Source organism: Castor canadensis, chromosome 2 (assembly GCF_047511655.1).
Source record: "Castor canadensis chromosome 2, mCasCan1.hap1v2, whole genome shotgun sequence".
In the NCBI taxonomy this organism is placed as follows: domain Eukaryota; kingdom Metazoa; phylum Chordata; class Mammalia; order Rodentia; family Castoridae; genus Castor; species Castor canadensis.
The window spans coordinates 157,799,141-157,826,226 of record NC_133387.1 but is presented as its reverse complement, the minus strand read 5'-3'; the positions used below and the strand labels follow the sequence as shown (position 1 = coordinate 157,826,226).

At 41.3% G+C, this 27,086-nt stretch overlaps 2 protein-coding genes across 6 annotated transcripts in view; one reads left to right on the top strand and one right to left on the bottom strand.

Annotated features, from left to right (window-relative positions):
• Snx1 (sorting nexin 1) overlaps positions 1-7,355 on the bottom strand; it is a 40,602-nt gene extending 33,247 nt beyond the window's left edge. Inside the window, exon 1 of one of the 3 annotated variants that reach the window (XM_074066177.1) lies at positions 7,207-7,355. In XM_074066177.1, the coding sequence (XP_073922278.1) occupies positions 7,207-7,221 (15 nt within the window). In that variant the 5' untranslated portion in view covers positions 7,222-7,355. Of the gene's footprint in view, positions 1-5,463; positions 5,735-7,206 lie in introns of those variants that run through there. The other 2 variants (XM_074066176.1, XM_020174079.2) reach the window with 2 other exon arrangements.
• An 86-nt stretch (positions 7,356-7,441) lies between these two features.
• Ciao2a (cytosolic iron-sulfur assembly component 2A) overlaps positions 7,442-27,086 on the top strand; it is a 43,899-nt gene continuing 24,254 nt past the window's right edge. The window contains exons 1-5 of one of the 3 annotated variants that reach the window (XR_012445508.1): positions 7,446-7,743; positions 12,858-13,022; positions 17,359-17,408; positions 20,710-20,755; positions 26,145-26,254. Coding sequence is in view for 2 of the 3 variants with exons in the window: in XM_074066178.1 (XP_073922279.1) it covers positions 7,620-7,743; positions 12,858-13,022; positions 17,359-17,408; positions 20,710-20,755 (385 nt within the window). In the remaining variant the exon portion in view is untranslated. Of the gene's footprint in view, positions 7,744-12,857; positions 13,023-17,358; positions 17,409-20,709; positions 20,756-26,144; positions 26,255-27,086 lie in introns of all 3 variants that reach the window. The other 2 variants (XM_074066178.1, XM_020174082.2) reach the window with 2 other exon arrangements.

Sequence of the window (27,086 nt, the reverse complement as noted above, 5' to 3'; positions counted from 1 at the left end):
GCACAAGTGATAAAGCATTTGCCTAGAAGGCACAAGGACCACATTTAAGAAACAAAACAAAACAAAACAACAGTTCTGTAAAACTACTCTTATGAAGATTCATTTTCAGAAGTCAGGTTAAAACCAGAGAATGGATGGTGTCCACAAACTTACTGCAGACATGCTACATCTTTGTGAACAACCACTATGCAGATTTCATAAAACACACAATTAAAATACGGTCAGTTGAACTATCAATCTCCTTATGACTTTATTAAAAGTTTTATTAAAAACTACCAAATTTTGTCCAAATCCAAAAAAGTTATCCTATAAGACCTCAAGGTTTAAAAAGAACAGAGGTGGGATTTTAAAATGGTGCAACCACTATGAAAAGCAGTATGGAAGTTCTTCAAAAAAATTCAAAACAGAGCTATCATACGATCCAGCAATCCCACTACTAAATATATATCCAAAAGAATTGAAATAGGGTCTTGATGAGATATGTGCACAATCATGTTCAAACTAGCACCTTACACAATATACAAGAGATGGAAGCAACCCAAGTATCCACTGGCAGATGAATGGATAAACAAAATGTGTTACATACATATAATAGAATATTATTCAGCCTTAAAATGGAATTAAGTACTGACACATACTACAATACAGAAGATTTGTGAGGATATTACACTACGTGAAATAAATCCGTCACAAAAAGACAAATACTGGGCTGGGATATAGTTCAGTGGTAGAGCACTTGCGTAACATGCTTGAGGCCCCCGAGTTCGATACCAGCACAAAAAAAAAAAAAAAAAAAAAGACAAAAACAACCCCTCCACCCCCAAAAAAAGATAAATATAGGCATTGTGGAGTACACCTGTAATCCTAGCACTTGGGAAGGTGAGGCAGGATATCTCAAGTTGGAGGCCACACTGGGCTACATGCTGACACCCTGTCTCAAGGAAAAAAAAAAAAGACAAATATCGCACAATTCCACTTATGAGGTATGTAAAGTAGTCAAATTTATAGAAACTGTGGTGCAGTGGAACATACCTGTAGTCCCAGCTACTGGGGAGGCTGAGGCAAGAGTCTTACTTGAGCCCAGGAGTCTCAGACAAGCCTGGGCAAAGTAGTGAGAACCTCCCACCACCACCACTTCTGAACAGTGAATAAAAATCATACAAAGATATAAAGTTAGAATGATGATTATCAGAGGCTGAGCTAGAAGGGGAGAGTGGCATAGAGTCTCAGACATACACAATGAAAATATTATGACACTACTTAACTGTATACTACTTAAATTATTAACACTACCTAACTATATACTTAGATAATAAATTTCACATCTTTTTCACCACATTTAAAAAAAATTGTTTTGCTTCTTCCCCTCCCCACAGGATACATGTTATACTAATCAGATTTAGGGCTGGATTCTAAAGAGCCCATATCCTTTCCTATCTAAATACTAATATATAACATATTTACATAACTCTCTGCAGTCTATAAAACTGTCAATTAGGAGCTAACTGCTACCCAAGACATTTAAATACCAATAAAAGTAAGTTATATTATTCATTAATCTCAAAAACCAGTAGACATGCATAAATAATTATTTTTTTGTCTTGTTTTGTTGTGGTACTACATGCTAGGCAACCATTCTACCACTTGAGCCAGGCCCCAAGTGGTAGACAGGGTCTCTCTATGTAGTCCAGGCTGGCCTTGAACTTGTGATCGTCCTTCCTTAGCCTCCAGAGTGCTAGGATTATAGCCCCCTGGCTCTGTAAATACTTCTTAACTAATCAAAGACAAATAATTCAATATATGACTTTCCAAGTCCCTTGCTATTCCTTCTTTATCCCATTTCATTTTTTCCAGGCATTTCTCTCATCAGTAGGGTTTCAGTTTACAAATAAGAGTAATGGGGGAAAAAAATCCTAATTGGCCTAACATATAACCAAAAGAAGAAGTTGCCAGATTTGGCCAAAATCTGTGACAATATAATTTATCTAAGTTTTCTTCCTTCCTGTCAGCATGAGAAAAACTGTCACATTTCTTCCCCTTTATTTAGGGGCCAAATCTAATTGTCGTTCTGGAATTCTTCAAAAAAAGATAGGCATTTAAGAACTCCTGGGAAGACAAATAAAAGAATTTGCTTCGATTTTAATCATTTTAGAAGTTCACAAATAAAATCAGTAGTCAAATGAGGTGTAAAAATGTATGCTGCTTCTAATCCTTTGAACATGGTAATTTTAAGAATTAGGAGTGCCAAAACAATGGCTCAAATTCAGTCTCTTGTTTCATTAAAGGGGAAAAAAATCAATCCTATCCCAGAATTAAGGATAGAATATTCCTTTTTTTCACTAAAAAGATACACATCAATTCCACTTCAAAGATTCAGATAACATATTTAGAGTCTTAGACTTTTTATTTAGAGGTAGAAAAAAGATAAGGTCTTAGGTGTTCTTAAGAATCAGACCTCTGCAAGCAGTTTTCAGTCTTCAAGCAATGACTTCAGATTTGATTTAACAATTCTTTTAACTTCAGTTCCTCCCACTCAGTGACTGGTTTATAGATTCTGATACCTAAATCATGGGCTGCTCTTTTGATTATAAATCAAATCACATTTTTATTACTGTATTAACACAGCCTCCTGGCTATAAAAGAGAACAGACAGGATGATTAACAGCAGCAGCTGTTACATCAATGTCTGGGAAATCACATGCATACTATACATTAGCTTTAAATTTTATATGCCTCAGCTTCTCAATTCTTCAATGCCCATTTCTGCCTCCAAAATGTAAACAAACATGAAAAACAACTTAAATCAACAAAAAGTCATTAAGTGCCTACTTTGATGGCTTTTAGCTAATCAATCTTCATGCCCAGTTTTGATTTTGATAGACTGTATTATCCATTTTTAGGATTAACTTTTCAAATTCATTATTAGATTCTATGGGTTTTTTTTAATTATTCTTAGAGTAATTCCAGTTTACAAAATGCTAATCAATTAATATAGCCCAAACCCTCTAAAACAGTTAAGTATTCTTTAAATGTTTATTATGTAGAAGCAACTGTTCTAAGTACTTCACGATATTCTAATTTAACATTCATAATGATAGAGGTAAATACAGTAATCCCTCAGTTTTTGTGGGTGACTGGTTTCTGTCTCCCACTCCGCCCTACCCCACCCATTCCCACAGATGTTCGTCCCTTATATATAAAAAAGCACAGCATTTGCATAAAACCTACCCACATCCTCCCTTTTAAGTCATCTCTAGATAACTTACTTAATACAATATAAATAGTTTTTAATACTATATTGTTTGGGGAGTAATGATAATGAAAAAAGTCTGTACATGTTCAGTTTAGACACAATTTTCCCAAATATTTTCCATCCATGGTTGGTTGAACCCACACTTGCCAAAACCAAGACAGGGAGCTCCAACTGTACTATTATCACTCCCATTTTACAGGCGAGGAAACAGAGTACTTTGCTCAAAGTTAAGCTAGCAAGTAGAGCCTAGATTTAAATCAAACTTCAAAACCTACTTTCTTAATTATGTTGTTTCCTGAAATACAAAAATGCTGCAACCCCCTATCTGCTATGGCTCACAACTAAAGCATTTATTGAAATATAATTTGTATTTAATGGCTGTTAAAAGTTTAACTAGTGAGGAATCTTGGTTTCTTGGCTTCCTGAAGAGTAATATCAGGGTAAACAGCAACTCAGTCATCCTGGGTCAAATCTAAACAAAAATAATTATGCAACTTGCAACACAGCTCAATGGTGCTTGCCTAGCATGCACGAGACCCTGGCTTATTTAAAAAATTACTATGATGATTTCTGTGGCAGAACAGGTCATTTGGAATCCCCTCTCCTCTCATTTGCTAGAAAGTAGGTGAGGGGTTTTTACAATCTTTCAAGAGGAATAATGCTCCATCAACTAACCTGATTAGATCAATCAAATCACAGCTTCCTCAACTTATTAGACAACTCTAGAAAACAACCTTTCATCCTTCCAGGTCCCTTTTTCCAAAATAAAACAACATTTGCCTATTTTAACTACTCACTTTCAGTGTCAGAGTTTCTATTTGTTTGTTTGTTTTGGTGGTACAAGGGTTTGAACCCAGGGCCTCACACTTGCTACTCAGGCACTCTACCACTTCAGCCACTCTGCCAACGCTAATATCTATCATTTTAGCAGCTCCAACAGTAGCTGTTCTTTATGACTTGAGAGATTAGCTATATGAAGGTTTATTTAAAATGGAAGAAAGACTAATCTAATGTAGCAGCTCAAGAGTTATTTCTAAGAACAGACTTAATTAGACAATTTGCTGTTGTATTAGCATCAGCAAGCATTTTATCAGCTGGAACTATGGACACAATCACTGAATATAGTACAAGGAAAGCTCTAATGATGGTCGCAGAAAGTATTTCCCCCAGAAAAACTTAATCTAGGGCTGGGGGTGTGGCTCAAGCAGTAGAGAGCCTGCCTCAGCTCTTGCAAGGGCAAAGCCCTGAGTTCAAACCCCAGTACACCCCCCAAACTTAAATCTTTTCTTACACAAATAAAGCCAGCCTTAGACTCTCAGACATACGCTGCATAAGGACTATAAAGCTACTTTACTTTACCAGTTCAATAATAAGTAGCTACTATGAAAAGTAGCATTACCCAAGATAGAAAGATAAATTTACAGACAGCACTGAAGTTTACAACCTGGAACTAACTGTACCAAGTGGTACGAGTCAGTATTCTCAAAATGCTCAAAGAATCTCCACATTCCACATATAAACATTGTTTTCGCCAATACCTTTTATTTCAACCCCGGATATTTGTTATGGGAAACGCAATTTCCTCTTCACATTTATAGATTCGCTCCCAATGAGGTACTTGGACACTTAAATGCATCCCTTTAACAGGAATAAAGCTTTCTGGTGTTTGCAATGGTTTATCTCTCCACCGGCTTTAGGCCCAAATTCTCCTAGAGCAGAGAAGTCAACCTAACTTTTATAATCTAAGATCCAGAACGGGCCTTTGGTAAAGTCCAGTAAGTGTTGAGCTAAAGAAGGATTTGTGGGCGGGTCACTATCCCAGGTTACTCGGAATAACGTTCTTCATCCTAGGAGCAGGAAGGCAGGAAAGAAGGTCTGCACCTCTATCCTGACCTATTAAGCCAGCTTGGTCTGGACACAATGGATCCGTGGGTGACCACCCGGCAGGGCCAAAGACGGCCTCGGCGGCTCTTGGCTATCGAGGACCTCGGTGGTGAAGGCACCACACCCCTCATTCCTCACTCTTCCCGCCCAGGGCCGGGAAGCCAGGCTCTGGGGCTCGGCTCTCTTCCTGGGCGCTCGAGCCCGGACCGCTGACAGCGAGGCAAAGTCTCACCAGGCCCACTATCCCCAGGTCCCTCGACCCTCGCTTAGCCGCTCTTCTCTTTGGGGCGCCTTACTGCCTGCTGTCCCGCAGGGTATGAACTCACGGCTGCCGCGGCGCCAGTGAAAATATCCTCCCCCTCGGTGTCGCTGTCCCCAGCCTCGGGTTCTGACCCCCCTGCAGCTCCCTCAGACTCGGGATCCAGGCCGGGGAAGGGCGGAGGGAGTCTCCCTGAAGCGCTACAGCCACCACCTCCCGACGCCATCTTCCTCCACTCGCGGCGGAAGCCTCAACAACAACTTTATAGACAGTGCCGCGAGCAAAGCGTCCCAGCTCTACTTGGAGCGCAAGGGCCGTGACAGACCCTGCGGGACCAGTGGGGCGGGGGCGCAGGGGCGGAGTCAGGGCTCGGGGGGCGGGGCCCGGCGCGGGGGGCGGACCGCGGCTTATGCCCAGCAAATCCGAGCGCGGGACCGCAATGCTGCGCTCTTAAACAGGCGGCCCAGCGGGCAGAGGAGGAGGAGCTAGGGGCCGCTCACGTCCCTGTTGCCTTTGTGCTCTCTATCGCCTTATCTAGTAGGCGTCTAAAATTTCATTTGATTAAAAGGGTCTGACTAAAACTGTTTGAAAACCTCTCCCTTGCCAAGCACAGTGCCCTCACATAGTTTTTTAATTTTTTTTTTGGCAGTACTGGGGTTGAGCTCGACCTCGCGCTTGCTAGGCAGGCTCTATCTACCACTTGAGCCACGCCCCCAGCCCTCTTTTTTTTTTTTTTTTTTTTAAATTGAGGTCTGCAGGAAAGTTTTGCCACTTACTCTTTGGGCAGCATTCAGTTAATTCATTCAATATATACCGAATATTCACTATAAGCCTGGCACTTTGCTATAGTGCTTACAATTTAATGAGGGAGGCAGTCTTGTAAATCAACAATTCACCATGTTCAATGCTATAATGTGTTAAAACAGTTAAAGAGATTATCAGTCCTGCGTGGAGAAGTCGGGCGGCCTCGCGGAGGAGGTGAGACCTCAGTGTGCGACATTTGGTTGGAAGGAAGTTAGGATTATCATTTTAATTGCTGTGGAGTAAGTGGAGTGGAATAGATGGCGGGGAAATTAGACTCTGAACAAAAATTTCCTGGGACCTGTTCCCTGATTGGTAAGTCTAAGCCAACTAGATAAACAAGAGTGGAGTTTAAAGATACAGGATAATTCTGCAAAATAATCCTCCTGACTTTCAATAAATACGAAACTTGTCGCGAACATTGACAAAAGGTTGTGTGTTTCTAATTACAAATTCCTCTTCAGGGTTGGCTCTCTCACAGGTCTATTTAGCTGTACGAGGGCTGGGACTGTCCTAGTTTTGTAACCTTGGCGTCTACACATCGCATATGGCTAATTAAGTATCTAATAAATCTCTGAGATTGGAAGGATGGATAGATAAGACAACATCATCAACCTGATAACTGGCATCCATCACAGCCACAACACCAGAGGGTTTAAGATAATCTTTTTAGGATGGCAACCCCATTATGTCACCCACCAGACACAATAAACACAGGGAAAGTTCTCCCGTTGTAAATTGTCTTTGAAGACGATTGTCAGAAATAATCCCAGTCACAGGGAGTTAGCAGTCGAGAAAACCAAATAGCTCTCCCCTGCCCTCCTCCATGCCTAACTATCTTTACCGGCCTCCCCAGACATCCTACTTCACCGCAACGGAAACCCACTTCCTGCCGAATAAGGAAGTGAGAAAGGTTTTGGCTGGAAGTAGTTCCCTTGGAGAAACAACTGTAAAGGATCTCTGTGCTTTAAACGGACTGCAGCACTAGAAACCTGTATCTTTCCCCTACCTCTTCAGGACTCATCTTTAGCTTATCGTAGGCGCTGAGTTAGGTACTGGATGACGTGTAACAGACCGTTACAGTTCTCCTCCCGGCTGAGACTACAAGTCCCAGAATACAGTTCAATGCCGTCCGAAGAAAACGTCCGTACGTCCCAGCATGCAATGTGACTCACGCGTCGCGAGGATTGTATTTCTTGTCCCGCCGAAACCAAGCAAAGCATGCTGGGGCCTGTAGTCTTGTGCTTCCTTTCCCTAGGTCCTCCGCGCTACTCTCTTGGGTCCCGCCTATTCTCTTGCTCCCTTGAACCTTAACACTTATCTTGGTTCTGTTGAAGACCAGGAAGTTGATAAATTCTGAGGCCGGCTGCTGAGAGACGGTGGCTCGGTTGGGACAGTCGCCAGGGATGGCGGAGCGTGAGGATGGAGCGGGTGTCCGGGCTGCTTTCCTGGACGCTGAGCAGAGTCCTGTGGCTTTCAGGCCTCTCTGAGCCGGGAGCTGCCCGGCAGCCCCGGATCATGGAAGAGAAAGCGCTAGAGGTTTATGGTAATTAACTTTACCCAGAGTAGCATTTGCGTTGTGTGTAGAAAGGGCCGGGGGCGGGATGTGTGTGTGTTGGGGGGGAAGGGTCGAGGACCTCACCTCAGGTCTGGGAGTGGACACATGGGTTTTTGTCGACTTTAGTCGGGAGCGTGGGAAGCGTTTTCTTCGAGGGTTTCATTTACGCAGGAATGTGGGTTCTTCTAGGACTCTGGCTGTTCCTAAACCTGGGGAAAACTGAACCTGGAAGTCTTAAAGCTTCATTCCCCTATCTGGCTCATACCCTAAGTGGTTATGCCAAGACGGGTGGGCAGAGCAGAAGTCCACCGTGGTCGGTTAGGAAGCAGAGCTGCCCGGATTGCATCACTTGAGCCTCCTTGCTTCTCTGCTCCTGGACATGCACTCCTCCCGCTGCTGCTGAGGGCCCTGCTTGGCGATGGCCGAGTTAGGGACTGGCCCAAGGTCACAGCCATTTTTCAACAGGCAGAGGTCCTCAAGAGAAGAGGACGATGGGCTTCTCAAAGTGAATTCACAGTCAAGCTGTGTTCTATATACATATATACATACTTATATTCTCTCTACATATTAAATATTCTTTACTTCTTGGGACTATCTTCATTGTACAGATAAGGAAACAAAGGCTTGTAATGGTTAAACAATTACCTGGAGGTCACATTGTCAGTAAGGAACAGAGCAAAAAACTAAACTGTGATTCCAAATGTAGTGCACATTTCACCACTTCACAATTACCTCGGGTCCCCGCCCCCCAACTCTCTGGCAGTACTAGGGTTTGAAATCATGGCTTAAAGCTTGCTGGGCAGGCACTCTACCAGTCGAGCCACGCCCCACCTCCCCCCATTTAGTTTAATTTTTATAAGGGTTCACACATGATAGGGAATGCTCTACAACTGATCTACACCTTTAGCCCTGCTTTTGAAAGCTAAAAAGATTGGGTGTAACATTAAGAGATCTAACCATAAGAATACAGGGATTATAGGCCAGTAGAAGAAAGACAAGCATGTAAAGTTTTTTGCAGCTAAACTAGTCTACCTCTCTCTGTAGAGGCAGGATTTACTTAACCCCAGCCAGATGGTAATTATGAGTGTACTGATCCCCACAAAGCATTCCTGTCCTGCCAGAACTCTGGCTATAGCATCTAGGGACTGCAGGGCACTGGGGATACAACTTTGCAAGAGAGGTGATTCTGGTACTCAAATTTATATTGAGGCTTGGGATATGTACAGGGTCAGAGGAAGTAAGAGCAAAAGTATGGAGGTGAGAAAAATAACATACTGAGGGAGTGGCAGATAGATGGAACAATTACAGGATAAAGTTTGTGGTTCCAGATGGAAGTGCAGTTGAACATTTTTGTTCTTTTCTCCTTTGGCTGTATTTGAGCTCAGGGCCTCATGCTTATTGGGCAGGCACTGTGCTACTTGAGCCACTCCCCAGGTCTTTTTTGCTTCTGTTATTTTTTCAGGGAGGGTCTTACATTTTTGCCTGGGGCCAGCCTCAGACTGGTATCCCATGCAGCTGGGATCACAGATACACACAACTGTGCTCAGCTCATTTGTTGAGATGGAATCTCACTAACTTTTTGCCCTTGCTGACCTTTAAACTGCATTTTTCCTCATCTCTGCCTCCAAAGTAGCTGGGATTGCAGGTGTGCACCCCTGAAGCTTTTAAATGTAAATAAAAGAGTCCTAATCTCAGTGAACACCCATAAAAATTTTTAGTCAGGGGAGTAATGTGAAGAGAGGAACATTGGTTTCTTTAGAAGAAATCAATATAAACTTCTTAAATCACTAGAAACCTAGAGAAGCTTAACAAGGGGTGAGATTTAACTTCATGGTTTAGTGGCATACAAAGAAAATAATTTGTCCAAATGAAATTTACAGGAGAAGGCCTAGAATGAGGCAGAAAATTCCTTTCCAAAAACCCCTGTTTCCCTAAATCCCATGACCACAGCTCTGTGAAAGAAGTTTTATCCTTTTTCCGGTCTATATTGCCAAATTCTGTTTCTGTTCAAGCAAATAAGCTGGGACATAGCTAGGGAGAAGGTAGAGTTTTATTGATTTGTTTTTTCCAGCTGCATTTCTGGTGATAGGGGAGCTATAAATACTAGAATGAAATGTCAGGCTTGAGAACATCCAGCCTATCCTACCTAAAATCCTTCTTTCTACCTCACTGTTCTCATTCTCCTTTTCATCTTTTCCTGTCGCCTCAGATAACAAGGAAACCTTGTCCTTTCTGTGGCCAACCCAGGCTCCCCTGGTAAAATTCTGCTTAATTTTACCAGTCTCCCATCATATTTTCAATCTCTCTTGTGTTTGATCTTTCCCTTTGAGCTACAACACATACTCTAGTTTTCCTTATTCTCCATTATTGTAGCTTCCTTACAAAGCTATGTTCCTAATGTGGGCATGATGATGCACACCTGTAATCTCAATGCTTAGGAGGCAAAGGCAGGAAGGTCAGTTGGAGATCAGCCTGGGCTACCTAGTGAATTCTGGGCTAGTCTTGACTAATAGGACCTGTCTCAAAAAAAAAAAAAAATTAAGCTGGTCATGGTGGCTCACATCTGTAGTCCTAGCAACTCAGGAGTTGGAGACCAGGAGGATTGTGGTTTGAGGCCCCCTTGGCAAGAAGTTAGCAAGAACCCATCTCAACCAATAAAAGCTGAGTATAATAGTGCACACCTATCAGTCCAGCTATGTGAGGCACATAAATAGGAGGATTGGGGTCTAGGCTAGCCCAAGCATAAACACCCTATTGGAAAAAGAACTAAAGCAAAAAGGACTGGAAACATGACTCAAGCGGTAGAGTGCTTGTCTAGAAAGCACAAAGCCCTGAGTTCAAACCCCACTACCTCCAAAAAACCCCACAAACTCCACTACCTCCAAAAACCCTGCAAAAGTTTAAATAAAGTTACTGTCCCTTCTCTGCCCTGCCCTTCCCAGCCAAAGTTCTGGGAATACATTTTAAGTTGCCAGTTGTTTCCCCTTTTGTAAGCTGGCTTTGCCCCTTACCTTTCTACCCCAACTACTTTCTTGTAGGTAACCCCTTGAGTGACAAATCAAAGACCTGTTTAACTCTTGCTAGCCTGAGGTGTTTTGTTTTGTTGCAGCATTTAATATTCTTAACCTCTTCTTGGTTCCCTTCTGTAATCCTTTTTTTTTAAATTTTTTTCTTTTAATTTTGAGCAGAGTCTCAATTTTGAACAGTCTCACTATGTAGCCTAGATTGGCCTTGAGTTCACAATTCTCTTGCCTTAGCCTCTCAAGTGCTGGGATTACAGTATGCATCACCATGCCCAAGCTCATCTTGATCCTTACATTACGTGCTTTCCAAGGATCTGTCCTTGAATTTATTTTCCTTTATACCAATGAGTCTCAGAATGGGCTGTACATAAGAATAAGCTGAAGAATTTTTAAAACTCCAAATGTGGCTCCAGCCATGTACACCAAATCAGTGAAATCAGAATCTCTGGTAGTAGGGCCCAGACCTACTTCAGTTTTTTGTTTCAGAGCATTCCTGGTAACTCCAATATTCACCCAAAGTTCTTTGTGGAGACCATGGGTTCAACAACTACTATAGCCTTAGACCCTATGCCACAGCTCAACATTTCTGGGAAGTTCCATTGGATTGCCTCTACGTACCTCAGAATCACTGTGCAATTAAAATCATTTGCCTCAGTCTCCACCCACACTTCTTCCTTGTTCTTTTTATTCTAATAGTGTTCTCCCCATCACTTAGACTTAAAAATCTGAGTCATCTGCTTTTTCTCTTTCCTTGTCTTCTACATCCAAAGAGTTGTCAAAAGTTGTTGATTCTGCCTCTGCAATTACTTTTTTCATCTGTCCTTCTTCCCTATGACCATTGTCATCTTCTAATTTTAGGTCCAGCCTTTCTAGCTGATAACACTGCCTTAGACCCAGAACTCTCCTTAGTTCTGGGTCTAGCAGCTGGTGGGTTAATTACCCACTGACAGCACAGTGCTGTCCATGCCCCTCTCTTGTTCCCAGTCTCTTGATTTCCTGTTGCCTGTAGCTAACTGTAAAAGACTATAATGATTTAGTACAACCTTTCTTTTCCACTACTTTTCACTCACACTGGTTTCCAGACAAAGAAACTTTTGGTTCTTTACTTTCTTTCACTTTAAATATCAGCGCTGCTGGGTTTGAGGCACTGGTGGCTCAAACCCATAATCCTAGCTACTCAGGAGGCAGAGATCAGGAGGTTCATGGTTCAAAGCCAGCCCAGGCAAATAGTTCTCATGACCCTATCTCAAAAAAACCCTTTGCAAAAACGTGCTGGCAGAGTGGCTCAAGGTGTAGGCCCTGAGTTCAAGCCCCAGTACCACAAAAATAAAATAAAATAAAGAAGCCAAATATTGTTGGTTACGGGTAGCACATACAACTGTGTGGGATACTATCTATTCAGGAGGCAGAGGTAGGATCACGGTCCAAGGCTGACCTGGGCCAAAGTGTGAGAACCTCTGTGAAAACAAACTAAAGTAAAAAGGGTTGGAGGCATGGCCTAAGTGGCAGAGTGCTTGAAGCAAGTAAGAGGCCCTGAGCTCAAACCCTGGTACTGTCAAATAAAAAATAAATAAAATAAATGTCAAATTTTGAAATGTTTCCCATTTTTAAAGGCTTGATTCAGATTCACTTCTAGAAGTCTGATACCATGTTCTCCCAAGCCAGAACTTCCTCTTGAGTTCCCATGATATTTTCTCCTTGTGATGCTGGCTCCATGAAACTGGAGATTGTTTAGTATTGATCCAAGAAAATAGTTTTCTCAAAAGGAAACTAGTATTCAGGAGGGAAAGATCAGGAAGATCGTGGTTTGAAGACAGCCCCAGGCAAATAGTTGGCAAGATCCTATCTTGAAAAAACTCTTCACAAAAAAGGACTGGTGGAGTGGCTCAAGGTATCGGCCCTGAGTTCAAACCCCAGTACCAAAAAAAAAAGGACCAGTAGTAGAAATTTATGTCAGAGCCTGGGAGTTGTTTTAATGTTTTCTTACAAAGAAGTTAGTGCTTACATTAAGACTGGAAGAATCATCCTTACTCAGAATAATTGTGCCTTAATGTCATACCTTGTTTCCATTGATTCTAGATTTGATTCGGACCATCCGGGACCCAGAAAAGCCCAATACTTTAGAAGAACTGGAAGTGGTAACGGAGAGCTGTGTGGAGGTTCAGGAGATAAACGAAGAAGACTATCTGGTTATCATCAGGTTCACGCCAACAGTACCTCATTGCTCTTTGGCAACTCTTATTGGTAAGGTTGTGTGTGTAAATTCTTAATTGTGAGTGTGATATTGACCCCAAATAATTGCTTTATGTATCGCTTTCTGGTTTGCAGAGTTTTTCTTGTATTCATCTTCTGTGGTCCTCATGATTAGTCTGTGAGAGAGTTAAAATGCTACTATCTCCATTTTACAGATGAGGAGTGTGAATCCTATAAAGTTCAAATGACTTGCTCAGAGTCACACAGCCAGGAAATGGTGAAGCTGAGACTCAAACTCAAGTCTCTTGACTCCAAATCTATGTCGCCATTAACCATGAGCACGTATACCAATGGCTGTGGGCCTGCTCCTCTCCTGTCCTGGAGAGTGGAGTAGGTGATAGCAAACTAGCACGGCCGCCCTGGACACCTCCTTTCACCTGCTCTGTTGACTTCTGTATAGCATGGGCAGAAGTCCTGATGGGAGAGGGTTTTTTTTGTGTGTGTGTGGGGGGGCAGTACTGGCATTTGAACTCAGGGCCTCATGCTTGTCAGGCAGGTACTCTACCTCTTGAGCCACTCTGCCAGCCTGAGGTTTTTTTTTTTTGTTTGTTTTCTTTGTTTTTGGTGGTGCTGGAGATTGAACCCAGGGTTTTGAATGTGCTAGGCAAATAGTTAACCACTGAGCTACAGCCCCAACTCAGGAGGGTATTTTGAGGCAGTTTTCTACTTGTGAGGTTGTATTCCCAATATTTTGGATTAATTATATACTTTGTTGCAAAGAATATGAAGGGAATTTATTTCAAACCAATAGTTCATCAGAGGGGATTGAATAAATAATCAATGATGGTGATTGTAAACAATAGAATAGTATGCAATTATAAAATACTCTCAGATAAGGAATGTTCTCTCTGACCTACTGATAAAGAATAAAAGTGAGTATTTTTCCCACTTAGTATTACTATCATTTGTATAAAAAGACAAAATACACATTTATAATTCATTGCGTATGCATAAAGCTTACATAAGAAAAGAGTGGTTGTGAACCAGATGTGGTGGCTGCCCAGCACACTGAAGCTGAGGCAGGAGAATGGCAAGTTCCAGGCCAGATTAATAGTTCATGGGAACTGGGAAGATGGGGGACAGGGTGGGATGGAGACTTAACTGTGCACCTTCTTACATTTTAATTTTTTTTTTTGGTGGGATTGGGTTTGAACTCAGTGTTTCATGCTTGAAAAGCAGGCACTTTATTACATGATCCACACTTCCTGTTTTAAATTTTTTAATTAGGGGAATATGTCATATATTAAAAAGCAAACACGTCTATGAAGAGGAACAAAAAGGTCAGGTTTTATTGTTTTGTGGTGCTGGAGATGAGGTCAGGGCCTTACTCATACTAGGCAGGTGCCCCATCACTGACTACAAGCCCTGCCAAGGTCAGTATTGCTATTGCCCCCACTGTTGTTGTGATTTCTGTCCTCTTCTTTCTAGTTAAGCTGGATTTCCTCTATTAGTGGTTTCCAGAGTATGGGCCACATCTCGAGGGACTGGAAGTTCTGTGAATCTATATGCATAATTATGATTATTAAAATTCCTGTACTAGAAAGAGTTTTATTGAATGCATACTTGTTTTTTGTCATTGAAAAATTTATTTTTTTTTCCCATGGGTGTAAATGGAGTTTATTAAAAGTTAGGGAAGGGAAATACAAAGGGGAGCATAGTGTGCCCAGGTCTGTCATTGGATAATTTCTGAACCAACAGATATTGGAAGTATAGTACCATCTTGAAGTAGAAAGAAACTATTTTTTAAAAATTTTTACTTTTGAATAAGTATGCATTAATAATATGAAATTCATTGTGATAATTCCATACTTGTGTACAGTGTACCTTGAACAAGTTCACTCCTTTCATTATATTTTCATTCCCCCACATATATATATGCCAATGTCATAATTCAATTTCTTTTTCTCTTTTTTTTTTTTTTGGCAGTACAGGGTTTGAACTGAGGGCTTCACACTTGCTAGGCAGCTGCTCTGCTGCTTAAGCCACATCTCCAGTCAATATTTTGACATATGAGAGTAAATAGAGTCTGAACCTATAGCAAATTCATTTTGTAAAAAAGTAACATTTATTTAAATTATAAAAGTAACATGTTTATGATCAATTATTTTGAAACTCAGCAACAAATATAAAGAAGAAAATGATAATCCATGGTTATAAAAGAATATGTGCTGTGGACTGAAATCCCAGCTCTGCCATGTCCTGGCTTTAAGTAAGTTACACTTTCTGAGCCTCAGTTTCCTTACCTGTAAAATAGGGATAGTACGGTATCTACAGAATGCATGAAATAAATGAAGTTATTCCTTTTGAGGGCTGGGGATGGAACCCAGGGCCTTATGCATGCTAGGTAAGTGCATTTGTTATGAGCAGGTAGCTCTAACAGGAAAGGCACCTAAGAGTTCCATTCTTAGGCTGTCACCAACACAAAGCTACCCCAATGAATAATTCCAATAATAAGGAAGATCAGAGGGGACAAATGTTCAAGACAGGAAAACCAGTTGATAATCATTAGTGTTGACTTAGTCTAGAGAAGAATGGCAGCAAGCAGCTGTATTCCCATGGAACATCAGAAAGTTCTGTCACTTGTTAGCTATGTGATGTTGAGCAAACCACTTATCTTGGATTCCTGGCCATACATGAAGATGACAAAATAGTAATAGCTGACATTCATTCTATATAGGTGTGCCAGGTCCTGTTTTGAGCACACTGATTAACAATTCATTCATCATAGCAACCCTATATTTTGTAATACTTATACCTGTTTTACAGATAAGGAAACTGAAGGGATTGGGTAACTTTTCCAGTCACAGGAATGTGTAATGGAGCCACTCTTGAACAAACTATCTATCTCAGTTAAGTGTAATGCCTCTGTTGAGGATAATGGTCCTCAAGAAAGTGCTTTGTGAGTTGTAAAACAGTTATTATTTATTTCAGAGGTAAAACGCATACCTACGGCCATGAGTACACATGTGGACGCTCAGATGGTATACAAATGATAAAGTAGGGAGACAGTGTGAGATAAGAGGAGGAACTCCTCCCAGTACGCTTCCAGGCGGATCCTCGAAAGTGAGACCCTATTAAGTAAATGATGTTTTCTTTAGAATCCTCTAAAGAGGACTTTAGAGTCGCTGCAGTACCAGGAATCAAACCTTTAGAACTACTCTATTTGAAACTAAGCTAGGCACGGTCTCTAATTCTTTTTCCTATTCTGAGATTTTTCAAGAAATTCTGTTAGAAAACTTAATAGAGCTGTGGGTATAGTGTACACCTGAAATCCCAACACCTGGGGGGCTGACGCAGGAGGATTGTGAGTTTGAGGCCAGTCTGGGCCATATAGTAAGACCCTGTATCTAAAAAATAAAACAAGGACTGGGGCTGCACCTCAGTGGTAGAGTACTTGCTCAGTATGCTCACGGCCCTGGGTTCAAGGCTAAGCACAGCACCCCCCCACCCCCAAAAAAAGAAGCCTGTAAAGCCAGGGAACTAGGGATCCATTCTGACTCCTTATTTTTTGACAACTTATTGAAACACTTTGTCTTCACAATAAGAATAGTTCGATTTTCCTTTTGTTGTCTAGGAATACAGATAAAAATTCATTTCTCAGGTGGAGGTAGGGAGAAGTAGAACATTGGCACTGAGGTTCTGTGTCAAGTCCAGTTTTAATTTTCTTTTGTTTTTCAAATTTTTTTCTAGTTTTAACTTTGAGAAGGCTCAACTGGAAAAAAGAAGTGATTTAACTGTGGCTTAGCCTGGGGTGATAAACAACATCCGCCAAGCTTGTTTTAGGGAAGAAACTCTTTGTACTTTGCAGGAATGAAAGATTCCAAATTTAAGAAGTTTTGTGTGATACTTACCTGGCAGGGGAGATACCATGATCACGAAGAAGTTTTGTGTGGCCCTTTTTAAACAGTACCTGCAAAGTTTTAAATTTTTGCATGGTTTGCCTCATTGTGAATTAATTGACCTTTGCTTGAAGGCCAGTTAATATAACAGAAAAGGCCTAGGCTTTGTACTGGTCCTGGGTTCCAATCCCAGCTCTACTACTTTACCATCTCAGTGACTTTGGTCAAATTACATTGTGATTTTGGTTTCACCATTTGTAGAGTGAGGTTAGGATACATAGGTCACTGAATTAGCATGAGGAACATGTAAAACTGTATATGAAATTTCATTTCATGTTGCATGACTCAAAGGAGACCTATGCTAGTTGAGCAGAGGTTTTCAGCTACTGTATTATAAGTAGACACAGACAGCTGTATGCTTTTTAGGAGCCAATAAGAAGAGAGGAAGAGATAATTGAAGGTTTTTTTCTTTTCTTTTCCTTCCACAGGGCTGTGTTTAAGAGTAAAACTTCAGCGGTGTTTGCCATTTAAACACAAGGTAAGGAAGATGTTTTGTTTTGAACCCAGAGCCTCAGCCATGCTAGGGAGGGAAGAAAGGGAGGGGGGAAGGAAATCCTACAGGCATTAGCAGGTACTTCCCTTTTACCACTCTCCCCATTTCCCCACCCCCATAACCACTTACCTATCTACTTTCTGTCTCTATAGACTTGCCTGTTCTGTACCCTTCATTCAAATGAAAGTACACAATACATGTCTTGGCTTCTTCCACTTACTGCAATGTTTTTAAAGTTCATCCATGTTTTAGCATGTGTCAGTGTTTCGTTCCTTTTTATTGCTTTACTCCATTGTATGGATAATAACACATTTTGTTTTGCCTTTTTATCAGTTGTTAGATATTTTTGGTCTGTTATGAATAAGGCTGCCTTGAGTTTTGGTGTGGGATATGTTTTCATTCTCTTCCACTGAGATTAGAATTGCTGAGTCATGTCATATCTGTGTGTTTCATCTTCTGAGGAACTGCTGACTGTTTTCTACAGTGACTGCTGATTTTGCATTCTCACCAGCCGTGTATGAGGGTGCTGGTTTCTACATCCTCACCAACATTTATTGTTATCATGTCTTTTTGACTGTAGCCATCCTAGTGGATAGCAAGTGATGGTTCGTTGTGGTTTGGATTTGTTATCTCCCTGGCAGCTAATGTTGAGTATCTTTTCATGTGCTTTTTAGCCATTTTTTTGTCTACTTTAACAAAGGTTTTTGTTTTTTTGGTGGGATTGAACTCAGGGCTTCACACTGGCAAAGCAGATACTCTACCACTTGAGCCACACCACCAGTCCTATGTGTCTTTGGAAAGCTACCTATCCAGACCCTTTACCCATTTTTAAATTGGGTTGCCTTTTTATTGTTGAGTTGTAAGGGTTCTTTTTATTGGTAATGGGGATTGAAGCTAATCACCTGCTCTCCCACAAAACTACATCCTCAATCCCTAAGGGTTCTTCATATATTCTAAATACAAATTCCTTATCAATATATGATTGGCATTTTTTCCTGTTTTGTGCGTTGCCTTTTCATTTTCTTGATATCTTTTGTAGTACAAAAGGTTTTTTTGATAATGTCCAATTTACCCATTTTTTTCTTGTGTGTGTGTGTGTGTGTGTGTGTGTATGTGTGTGCGTGTGTAAGCGCATGTGCTTTTGGTCTAATATCTAAGGAGGATGTTTTAGACTAACAACTGAGCAGGAATATAGATTCACAGTTAATTCATAGTAATTAGCGATAGCTCAGGAATGGTTGAGCATTATTTCTTACTGTCTCTCATAATTCCTGAGCAAGTAACCCTTCTACGCTTTGCTTCGGGCAAATCTATTACTCAGAGTACCCCAACTACATGGACTTGCTATCCCTCCCATCTTATGTCCAAATCCTCTCCACCTTTTATGTCCCAATGAAATGCTATTGTCTATTATGTCAGTCTTGATTTTTCTATAACAAAGTCATTTTGCTCTTTGAATTTCCCTGGCTCTTTCTTTGTCATCTAATGTAGAGAGTATCATTTTCTAATATGTATTTAATTGTTTAAGTTTATTTTTCATCCTCTCTCCTGGTTTGTCAGCTTCTTGAAGAATTTGTTGAGTAAATTAATGAATGCTTATGATAACCTGTAAATTTTAATTTATTTTGTGTTTTAATTTTTTTTCAGTATTGAGTTTGAATTCAGGACCTACACCTTGAGCTACTCCATTAGCCCTTTTTTATGATGGGTTTTTTCGAGATAGGGTCTTGCCAACTATTTGCCCTGACTGACTTTGAACCTCTGTCCTGATCTCTACCTCCCAAGAAGCTAGGGTTACAGGTGTGTTTTAAATAAAATGTCTAACTTTTCATTTTGAAGTGATTTCAGATTTACAGAAAAGGTAGAAGAGTGTACAAACTCCCACACATCACTCACCCAAGATCACTATTTTCCCTGATTGCCCAGTAGTATCCTTCATGGTGATCTCCCCTCCCATCTCCGTCCCTCTTCCTCCATCACACACTGTGCATTCCTTATTGTGACTCTAGGATCCTTTAGTCTGGAGTGGTTCCTTAGCCTTTGTCTTTCATGATCTTGGCATTTCTGAAGCATGTAGGCCAGATTATTTGTAGAATGTTTTTCAAGTTGGTTTTTCTGATGTTTCCTGATTAGATCGCACATTCATTTTTGGTATGAATACTGAATAACTGTTATCATTATATCACATTTCAAGGCCTATAATTTCAGTTTGTCCCTCATCAACTGTTTAGTTATGTTGAGGCATAATTCATATAGGAGTAGCAAGGTAAATACTTGACTCTTCCCCTTGATTTTTCATTTTTCAGAATAAGTCATGCATCATTTTTAACCAAAGTGAATGAGTGTGGACTGATTCTACACCTATGGCTTTGTGGTCTAGCGTAAGAGTCTTATCCTACTAGGTGAATTTTCATGGTGGTTTGTTTTTTGTTTATTTTTTGCAGTGTGGGAGATTAAACCCAGGGTCTTGTATATACTAGGCAAGCATTTTACCATTGAGCCACAGCCCAACTCTGGTGTTTTACTTTTTTAAAAGTGATTGAACTAGATGACTTCTCTCTTTAAGCTATAATAGGCTATGTTTTATTTTTTTTTTTTAACTCATGAAAAGCATTTATCTCAGTGGTAAATAAGAATTAACTCGTTTGCTGCAGTGTTCCCCGACAAGTAAACATGCCTTTTCTCATATAGCATGCTTTCTTAGCCACAGGATTTGCAATAATTTTGTGAGTTTTATCAAAGGCTCTTGTTTTTAGAGCTTGACTAATTTGCAGGTGTGCAGCAGGGCCAGGAAGGATAGCTTAGCCATTATACTTGAGAATAAATTTATAAAGATAACAGAATAAGAAAAGGAGGGTGCTGTGATCTACTTGTAGAAAAGAAACTTCCAACCTTGGAGGAGGGTGTGTGCAAGAGTATATGAATGTAGAGAAAAATATAGAAGAAACTACATTAGGTTGTTAATGTGACTCTCCCGAGTGGTGGGGCGGGAGGGTTAGACACTGATTTGGGAAAAATTCCAGTGCAGGGGAAATATACTCTGATGCATATAAAACTATGTGTATTCAGAAAAAACTCATGAGAATGCCTCCTGCTGTCCTCCCCCAGTTGACCAAAATACTATTAATTTCCTTTCAGAGAAGAATGTGAGAGGTTTCTCCCTAAGTCTTTGATACTAGTAATAGATTTGGGCTCTCATCCTAGATTCTGTAGTCCACCATACATTCTACCTCACTCTCTCATCTTAGAATGCTCTAATGTTTGCTTCTACTATTTTTCCTCCCAGTTGGAAATCTACATCTCTGAAGGAACCCACTCAACAGAAGAAGACAGTAAGTGAATCAGAAATGTTATTAAAAACAACTACAGCTAATACTTTATCTTATATTCTAGGTTATTCTGTCAGCCAGATATCTGCTGGGTCACTTGCAAAGAAAAGTGCACCATCAGTTATTATCGTCACAGGAAGGGAAACCCAGGCATTCAAAGGAAGTCATTTTTTCACTGGGACTCTTGGGTGAACTAGAGTCCATGGATGTTGACTGGTTCAGGCCAGAGGCTGCATATCTGTGAAGAAGATCCAGCCTTGACTTAGGAGCTCCAAGGGCATGATACTGTTCTTTGGTGGTAGGTTAGAGAGCTGTGTATGTGAAATTGAAACTGGAGGTCTAGCAAGTAAAGCATTAGGAAATCTCTCTGAGTGAATGTGTTAGAATGGTAATGGGGAGCCATTGAAGACTTCTAACCTACAGAGAGAAATCAACCAATAGTCATTTAAAATTGCAGAGGCAAGGTTTGGGAAATGTTCCAGCTGGACTGTGTGTTGCATTAAAAACAGAATTTTATATAAGTAATAAAGCGCAAATAATACTTTTAAAATGCACATTGTGCCTAGCCTTCATCCCCAGATAAATTGAGAAGGTAGAAAAGACAGTAGAGGAGAGGAAGAAAGAGGTAAAATGGTAATAGAATAGATAGGTACACAAAAGAAGATAGTGACTCCAAAAGGCACAAAGAAGGCTAGAAAGAGATGGACAAAGATGCATACGTACAAAAGAGATGCAGAGAGGGAAGCCTGAAGCTTTCAGAGGATCAGCCTGTTAGGAAACTTTTGTTTATTTGTTTTAGTTATTTTTGGTGGTACTGGGGTTTGAACTCTGAGACTTTTGCTTGCTAGACAGGCACTCTACCCCTTGAACCACACCCCTAGCCCAGTCCAGGAAACTTTTTAGGTACTGTCATGAAGATCTATTAAAACCATGTTCTGAGCCAGGTGCTGGTGGCTCACTTTAGCTTGTGAGTATTACAATAGCCTGTAATCCTAGCTACTCAGGAGGCAGAGATGGTGTGGGGGTGGGGGGATCGCAGCTTGAAGGCAGCCCCAGCAAATAGTTTGAGAGATCCTATCTTGAAAAATCCATCACAAAAAATGGCTGGTGGAGTGGCTCAAGCAATAAGAGCACTTGCCTAGCAAGCATGAGGCCCTTAGTTTAAACCTTAGTGCTGCCACCCCCCTCCCAAAAAAAAAAATATTCTGTTCTCAAAGTTCTAGACATGTAGCTTATTATATCCTTATGGACTAAATTTATTCAAATCCCATAAGCTGAGAACTGCTATCTTTAATTATTTTATTTTTGCGGTGCTGTGGGGATTGAACCTAGAACCTCAGAAATGTTAGGCAAGTACTCTACCTTTGAGCTACAGTCCCCAGCCCATTATTTTTAAAATTAGAGATAGGACTAGTTATTAACTGCTTACAGGTAGAGTGCTTGCCTAGCATGCATGAGGCCCTGAGTTCAATCTCCGGAAATGCGAAAATAAAATAAAATGAGGTGAGACAAGAGTTGAGGCATCCTAAACCTATTCAGGTTAGCCTTTTAAAACTCCTCTAAATTATAGGATTATATAATTGCAATAGTATTGGGTCTTATGATTCTGGTTTTTCATTTGTAAGTAAGTATTTAGTGACTGCTTTTGCTGTGTGGGCACAGTTGAGCTTTCAAGGTACATTCCTGCCCGTACGCAGCCTACATTATAATAGGAAGAAGCAGAATGAATTGTAATTGTTTACATAAGCATAATACACACACACACACACACACACACACACACACGTATGCTAATTCTCATGAGAATTTTAGTAGCAGTCCAGATAAGTCAATCCTCATTAAGAATATGGATCTCTCTCTCTGTCTCGTTCTCTCTTTTTTTTATGGTACTGGGGTTTGAACTCATGGCCTTGCATGAGCCATGATTGAGCTCTTTGATTAAAGTCACTATTAGCAAATTATAGACAACCTAATGGGCTAGTACTTTATTATGTGAAGATACACGTGAACTAATTTTTAAAAAAAGACCCAATTGATTAATAGGAAGATGTGAACAGAAAATTCACACAAGAAGAACTAATCAATAAACATGGAAAATGTTCTATCATTATTAAACAAGGAAATGCAAATTTCAACAATAACGTAGAGCTATTCTTTACTTCTTATTTTGTATGTGTATACATGTGTGTATCTGTTTTTATTAATAACACCAGCTATTGCTGGCAATATAGCTGTCAATGTAAATTGGTAAATAATTTTGGGAAGTAATTTGGTGAAATGACTCAAACTATAAAAATATTTATACCCTTTGAACTAATAAGTACATTTTAAAGAATTTTTCCTAAAAGGTTATGTGTGTGTGTGTGTGTGTGTGTGTGTGTGTGTGTGTATACAGATTTAAAGATCTTAATTGAATTTATTTTTGTTCTATAAGTAGGCAACCCTGCATTCCATAAAAGAGAATAATAAAGGATTCTCAGAAGGCTACATGTTAACGTTTCTCATTGTAACTTAATTTTCATAATTTAGAACACTTCACAACTTTTGCCATGTTTAATAATCCTATAGTTTAAAAAATAGACTTAAAGGGGAAGAAATAGCAGTTTTCAGAATTTACTCTGTTATCTTTTTTTTTTTTTTTTTTTTGATGGCACTGGGGGTTTGAACTCAGGGCCTCATGCTTGCTAGGCCTAGGCAGGAGCTATGTTGTAGAAATATTGTCAGATGAGAAACCAAGCAACACTCAGAGAAGTAGGAGAACTCAGATATTTATTTATTTATTTTTTTTATGCTGGCGGTCCCAGATGAGCTAGTACTCAAAATTCTGGGCCCCCAACAGTGAAACCACAGGATTCTTAAAGGGCTGTACAGGGGGTCAGGTTACAGGGAACATGCTGGTTGCTAATAGGTGGGCTCACACTGGGGTTAGGAACCTGGAGTTGTTTAGTTAGGAGTAGCATTGGGGCCTGTTTCAGAAAGTCTGGTTACAGAGGGAGACAAAGAAAGGCAGGAATGGGCAGCAGGGCATCTATAGCGGGAAATCTGTTTGCAGAAGAAGACAGGAATGGGCAGTTACCTCTGCATGGGGCCTTTTATCTTGGCCCTGGACTCATTTTATGGCTTAACTGGCAATTTCTTATGTCTCATAACCTGCTTTGAGGCAATTTCCTGTTCATTCCCCCCTTTTGATGCTTTTCCTACTTGTGGACAAGCATCAACCCTAGGTTCCTGGGACTCTATCAGGTTCCTTTTGTCCCGAGGGTCTGTATTGGGTCACCAAGAGCTGTAACTTTATTGCCTCCATTCGTGAGCTAATAAGTTACGCGACGAGAATGCAAGGGCTGAATATGAGGGCCAATAGGAGCATGAAAAGAGGACCAGCCAAGGGGAGTAGCCATGGGCCCAATTCCAGATGCTGCTCCATCTGTTCCAAGAATTTGCTAATTCCTGTATCCTGCGTGCGACCTGGTCCTGTAATTGTTGAGCCATGTCTCTGACTATTCCCAACTGATTCACATAAAAACAACATTCTTCATTTAGGAAAAGACAGAACTCCCCTTTTTCAGCAGTGAGTAAGTCCAGCCCTCTCGGATTTTGAAGGACCGCGGAGGCTAGGGAGTCCAGTTGGTCCTGCATGGTCACTATGGACTTGGCCACTTGTTCTATGTCCTTTGTTAGGTCCACAGATAATTGATTATAGTAGGAGGCTGATGAGGCAGTTCTTCCTGTGTCTGTTCTATTTCAGCGATTATCCCTAATCCAATTAGTAAAGGTATGAATTGGATAGCTCTCTTTTACCATGTGTGGGCCATTAAAGGTACAGGGAGGGTCTGATTGTAGGCACTATGTTTATCTGGGGGGTGAGGAATGCAAATGTGAAAATGCCCTTCCATTTAGCTAGCAAGCACAGATAAACAAGGGTCCCGCATGCAAAGAAGGTTCCTGGGCTGCTGCACCATGGTCTGTCAACTGTACATCTAATGGCGGTGGCTGTGCAATTTTGGATTTGGACACATTGGCTAGCAGCCAGTTCCTCCACTAGATGGTATCCTCTTGAATTTTAGATACAATTAGGGGCCTTTGAGATAGCTGCATATTGCTTACTTTGGGTTTTGTGCTGGTAGAGTTGGGAGTAGCATCATGCACGCTCTGGTTAAGGGGGGCTCACTGGGGTTGCTATATAATAGATGGGACCTGAGGACAAGCAGAGCCAACAATCACCCACCAATGATGGGTTCATAATATTAAGGAAGTAGTGAGTTGCATTTAACAGGTTGTACAGTTGGGGTTCCAAGTTAAAGTTCCCTGCCCCAGAAGGAAGCCTTTAATGGGGGTCATGGTAGTGGCAGATCAATGTCTTTTATAGGCTTGTAGCTGTCTAGGTAATCATCTCTGGATGGCTTCTCTGTATCTGTGGCTTTTCTCTCTGTGGACTGATACGGGGACTGGGTGGTTGGGGAGGCTGCCCAGACATAATGTTTTTTTTCCTCCCCTTGTCATTTTGTCCTTCCATGCCTTTAAAGGGTCCCTGTCTTTCTTCCAGCAAACCATCTGCCCTGTAGTGCCTTTGTTCTTGCAGGACCCTTCTGTCCTGTCAGTTTCCCTTATAGCAAATTGTTCCTCCTCTGGCGCATTCAGAAATTGATGTGCTGCATGTGGGTGACAGGTATTGGTAATAGATGAAGGCATATTGTAGTTCTCTCTGAAAGGACAGAGGTTTTATGCAAGCTGAGCAGTCATCCCTGCCTCTAGCTGGGACAACCTTAAAATGTAATAGAGTCAGAAGGCAAAAACACATCAGAGACCTCATGCCTGAGACTGGGGTCTGGGACAGATATCACCAAACAGCAGAAAGGCTTCCTACTATGAGGAGGAAAACAGGAGGCCAGCAGTATTGTTTGGTCTATGTTCCAGTCCTGGGGAGCAGTGACGGCCAGTCCTAGTGCGAACAGTGTTGCAACAATGCTAATCAGCAGGATGGGCTAAGGGTGGCAGAAAGGGGATACATTTATGCCCTGGTGGGTGAATCCTCAGGTTTCCACTGTGCATTGACCAACCAGCTTCTGGGAGGTGGCTGGAGCAGGGATGGTGCTCTCTTGGGCAGTGGTGGGCTGTTGTGATGTCCTCTGGAATGTCAATTTGAGGGGGTTGGTTGGTTGGATCACGGATGGCCTGCCAGTTGTTGGGGACTGCTGTCTTCTTTATCCAGGAGTGATGAATCCAGGTAGTGATACCTGTAATTTTAACAGCTGTGGGTTGGAGTGGTTTCTTTTTCCAATTTTTTACCCATACTGTATCCCTGGGTTGGTGGGGATGGGCTCAGTTACCTGGGAAAGGGGATTGGGGTCCTTTCTAAGACTTCCTGGGAGATGTGACGTAGGGTTTTTCCTAGGACCTTGAGATGCCAGGACATGTCGGACATGTCTAGATTTCCAATTTGCCTGAGGTCCTCTGTGAACCTGTTTATTATGGGAGAGGGTCTGCCATAGAGAATCTCAAAGGGTGAGTAGCCAGAGGGTCTAGGGGTACAGAGTGCCAATGGTAGAATGTCTATCCAGGGGGATTGTGTTTCTTGACAGAGTTTGGGTAAGGCAATTTTGAGGGTGTGGTTCATGCGCTCTACTTTCCCTGAACTCTGAGGTCTGTATGCTGTGTGGAGCTTCCATTTTATTTTCAAAATTTTAGCCAGGCCCTGGACTATTTCCACCAGGAAGGCTGGTCCGTTGTCTGATGTGATAGAAAGGGGGAGCCCATAACTGGGGATAATTTCTCTTAAAAGGATTTTACTATCTCTCATGCCTTTTCTGTGTGTTGGGGTAAGCCTGAACCCACTCTGAGTAAGTGCAGGCAAGGACCAAGAGGTACTGTATCCTCAACAGGGCTTGACCTCTGTGAAGTCCACTCCCAGGTCCTCAGAAGGCATAGTGCCCTTTGTTTGTATCCCAGGGCTTGGCTTAGGCCCTTGACTTGCATTTTTTCGTCCACATGTGATGCACCTAGCACTTATTTGGATGCACAGGGTGCAGAGCTTGGGAATGAAATAGTATTTGTCCAGCAGTTTTTCCAGGGCTGTTTTCCCCCAAGTGCATTAGCTTGTGTTGTTGTTTTACCAGAGGGGTTGCTACAGCACTGGGGATAAAGAGTCTCTAGTCAGGTAACTTCCATCAACCCCTCCTTTTCTTTTATTCCTTTTTCATCTTTTGCCTATTGTTCTTCTTCCTTGGTGTAATTCGGGGTGGAAGGCAGCTCCAGAGCCAACAGAAGTTTAATAGTTTGGTCTGGCACAGGGGAGCTTAGTTCTTCTGCCCTCCTTGCCACCTGGTCAGCCAGGCGG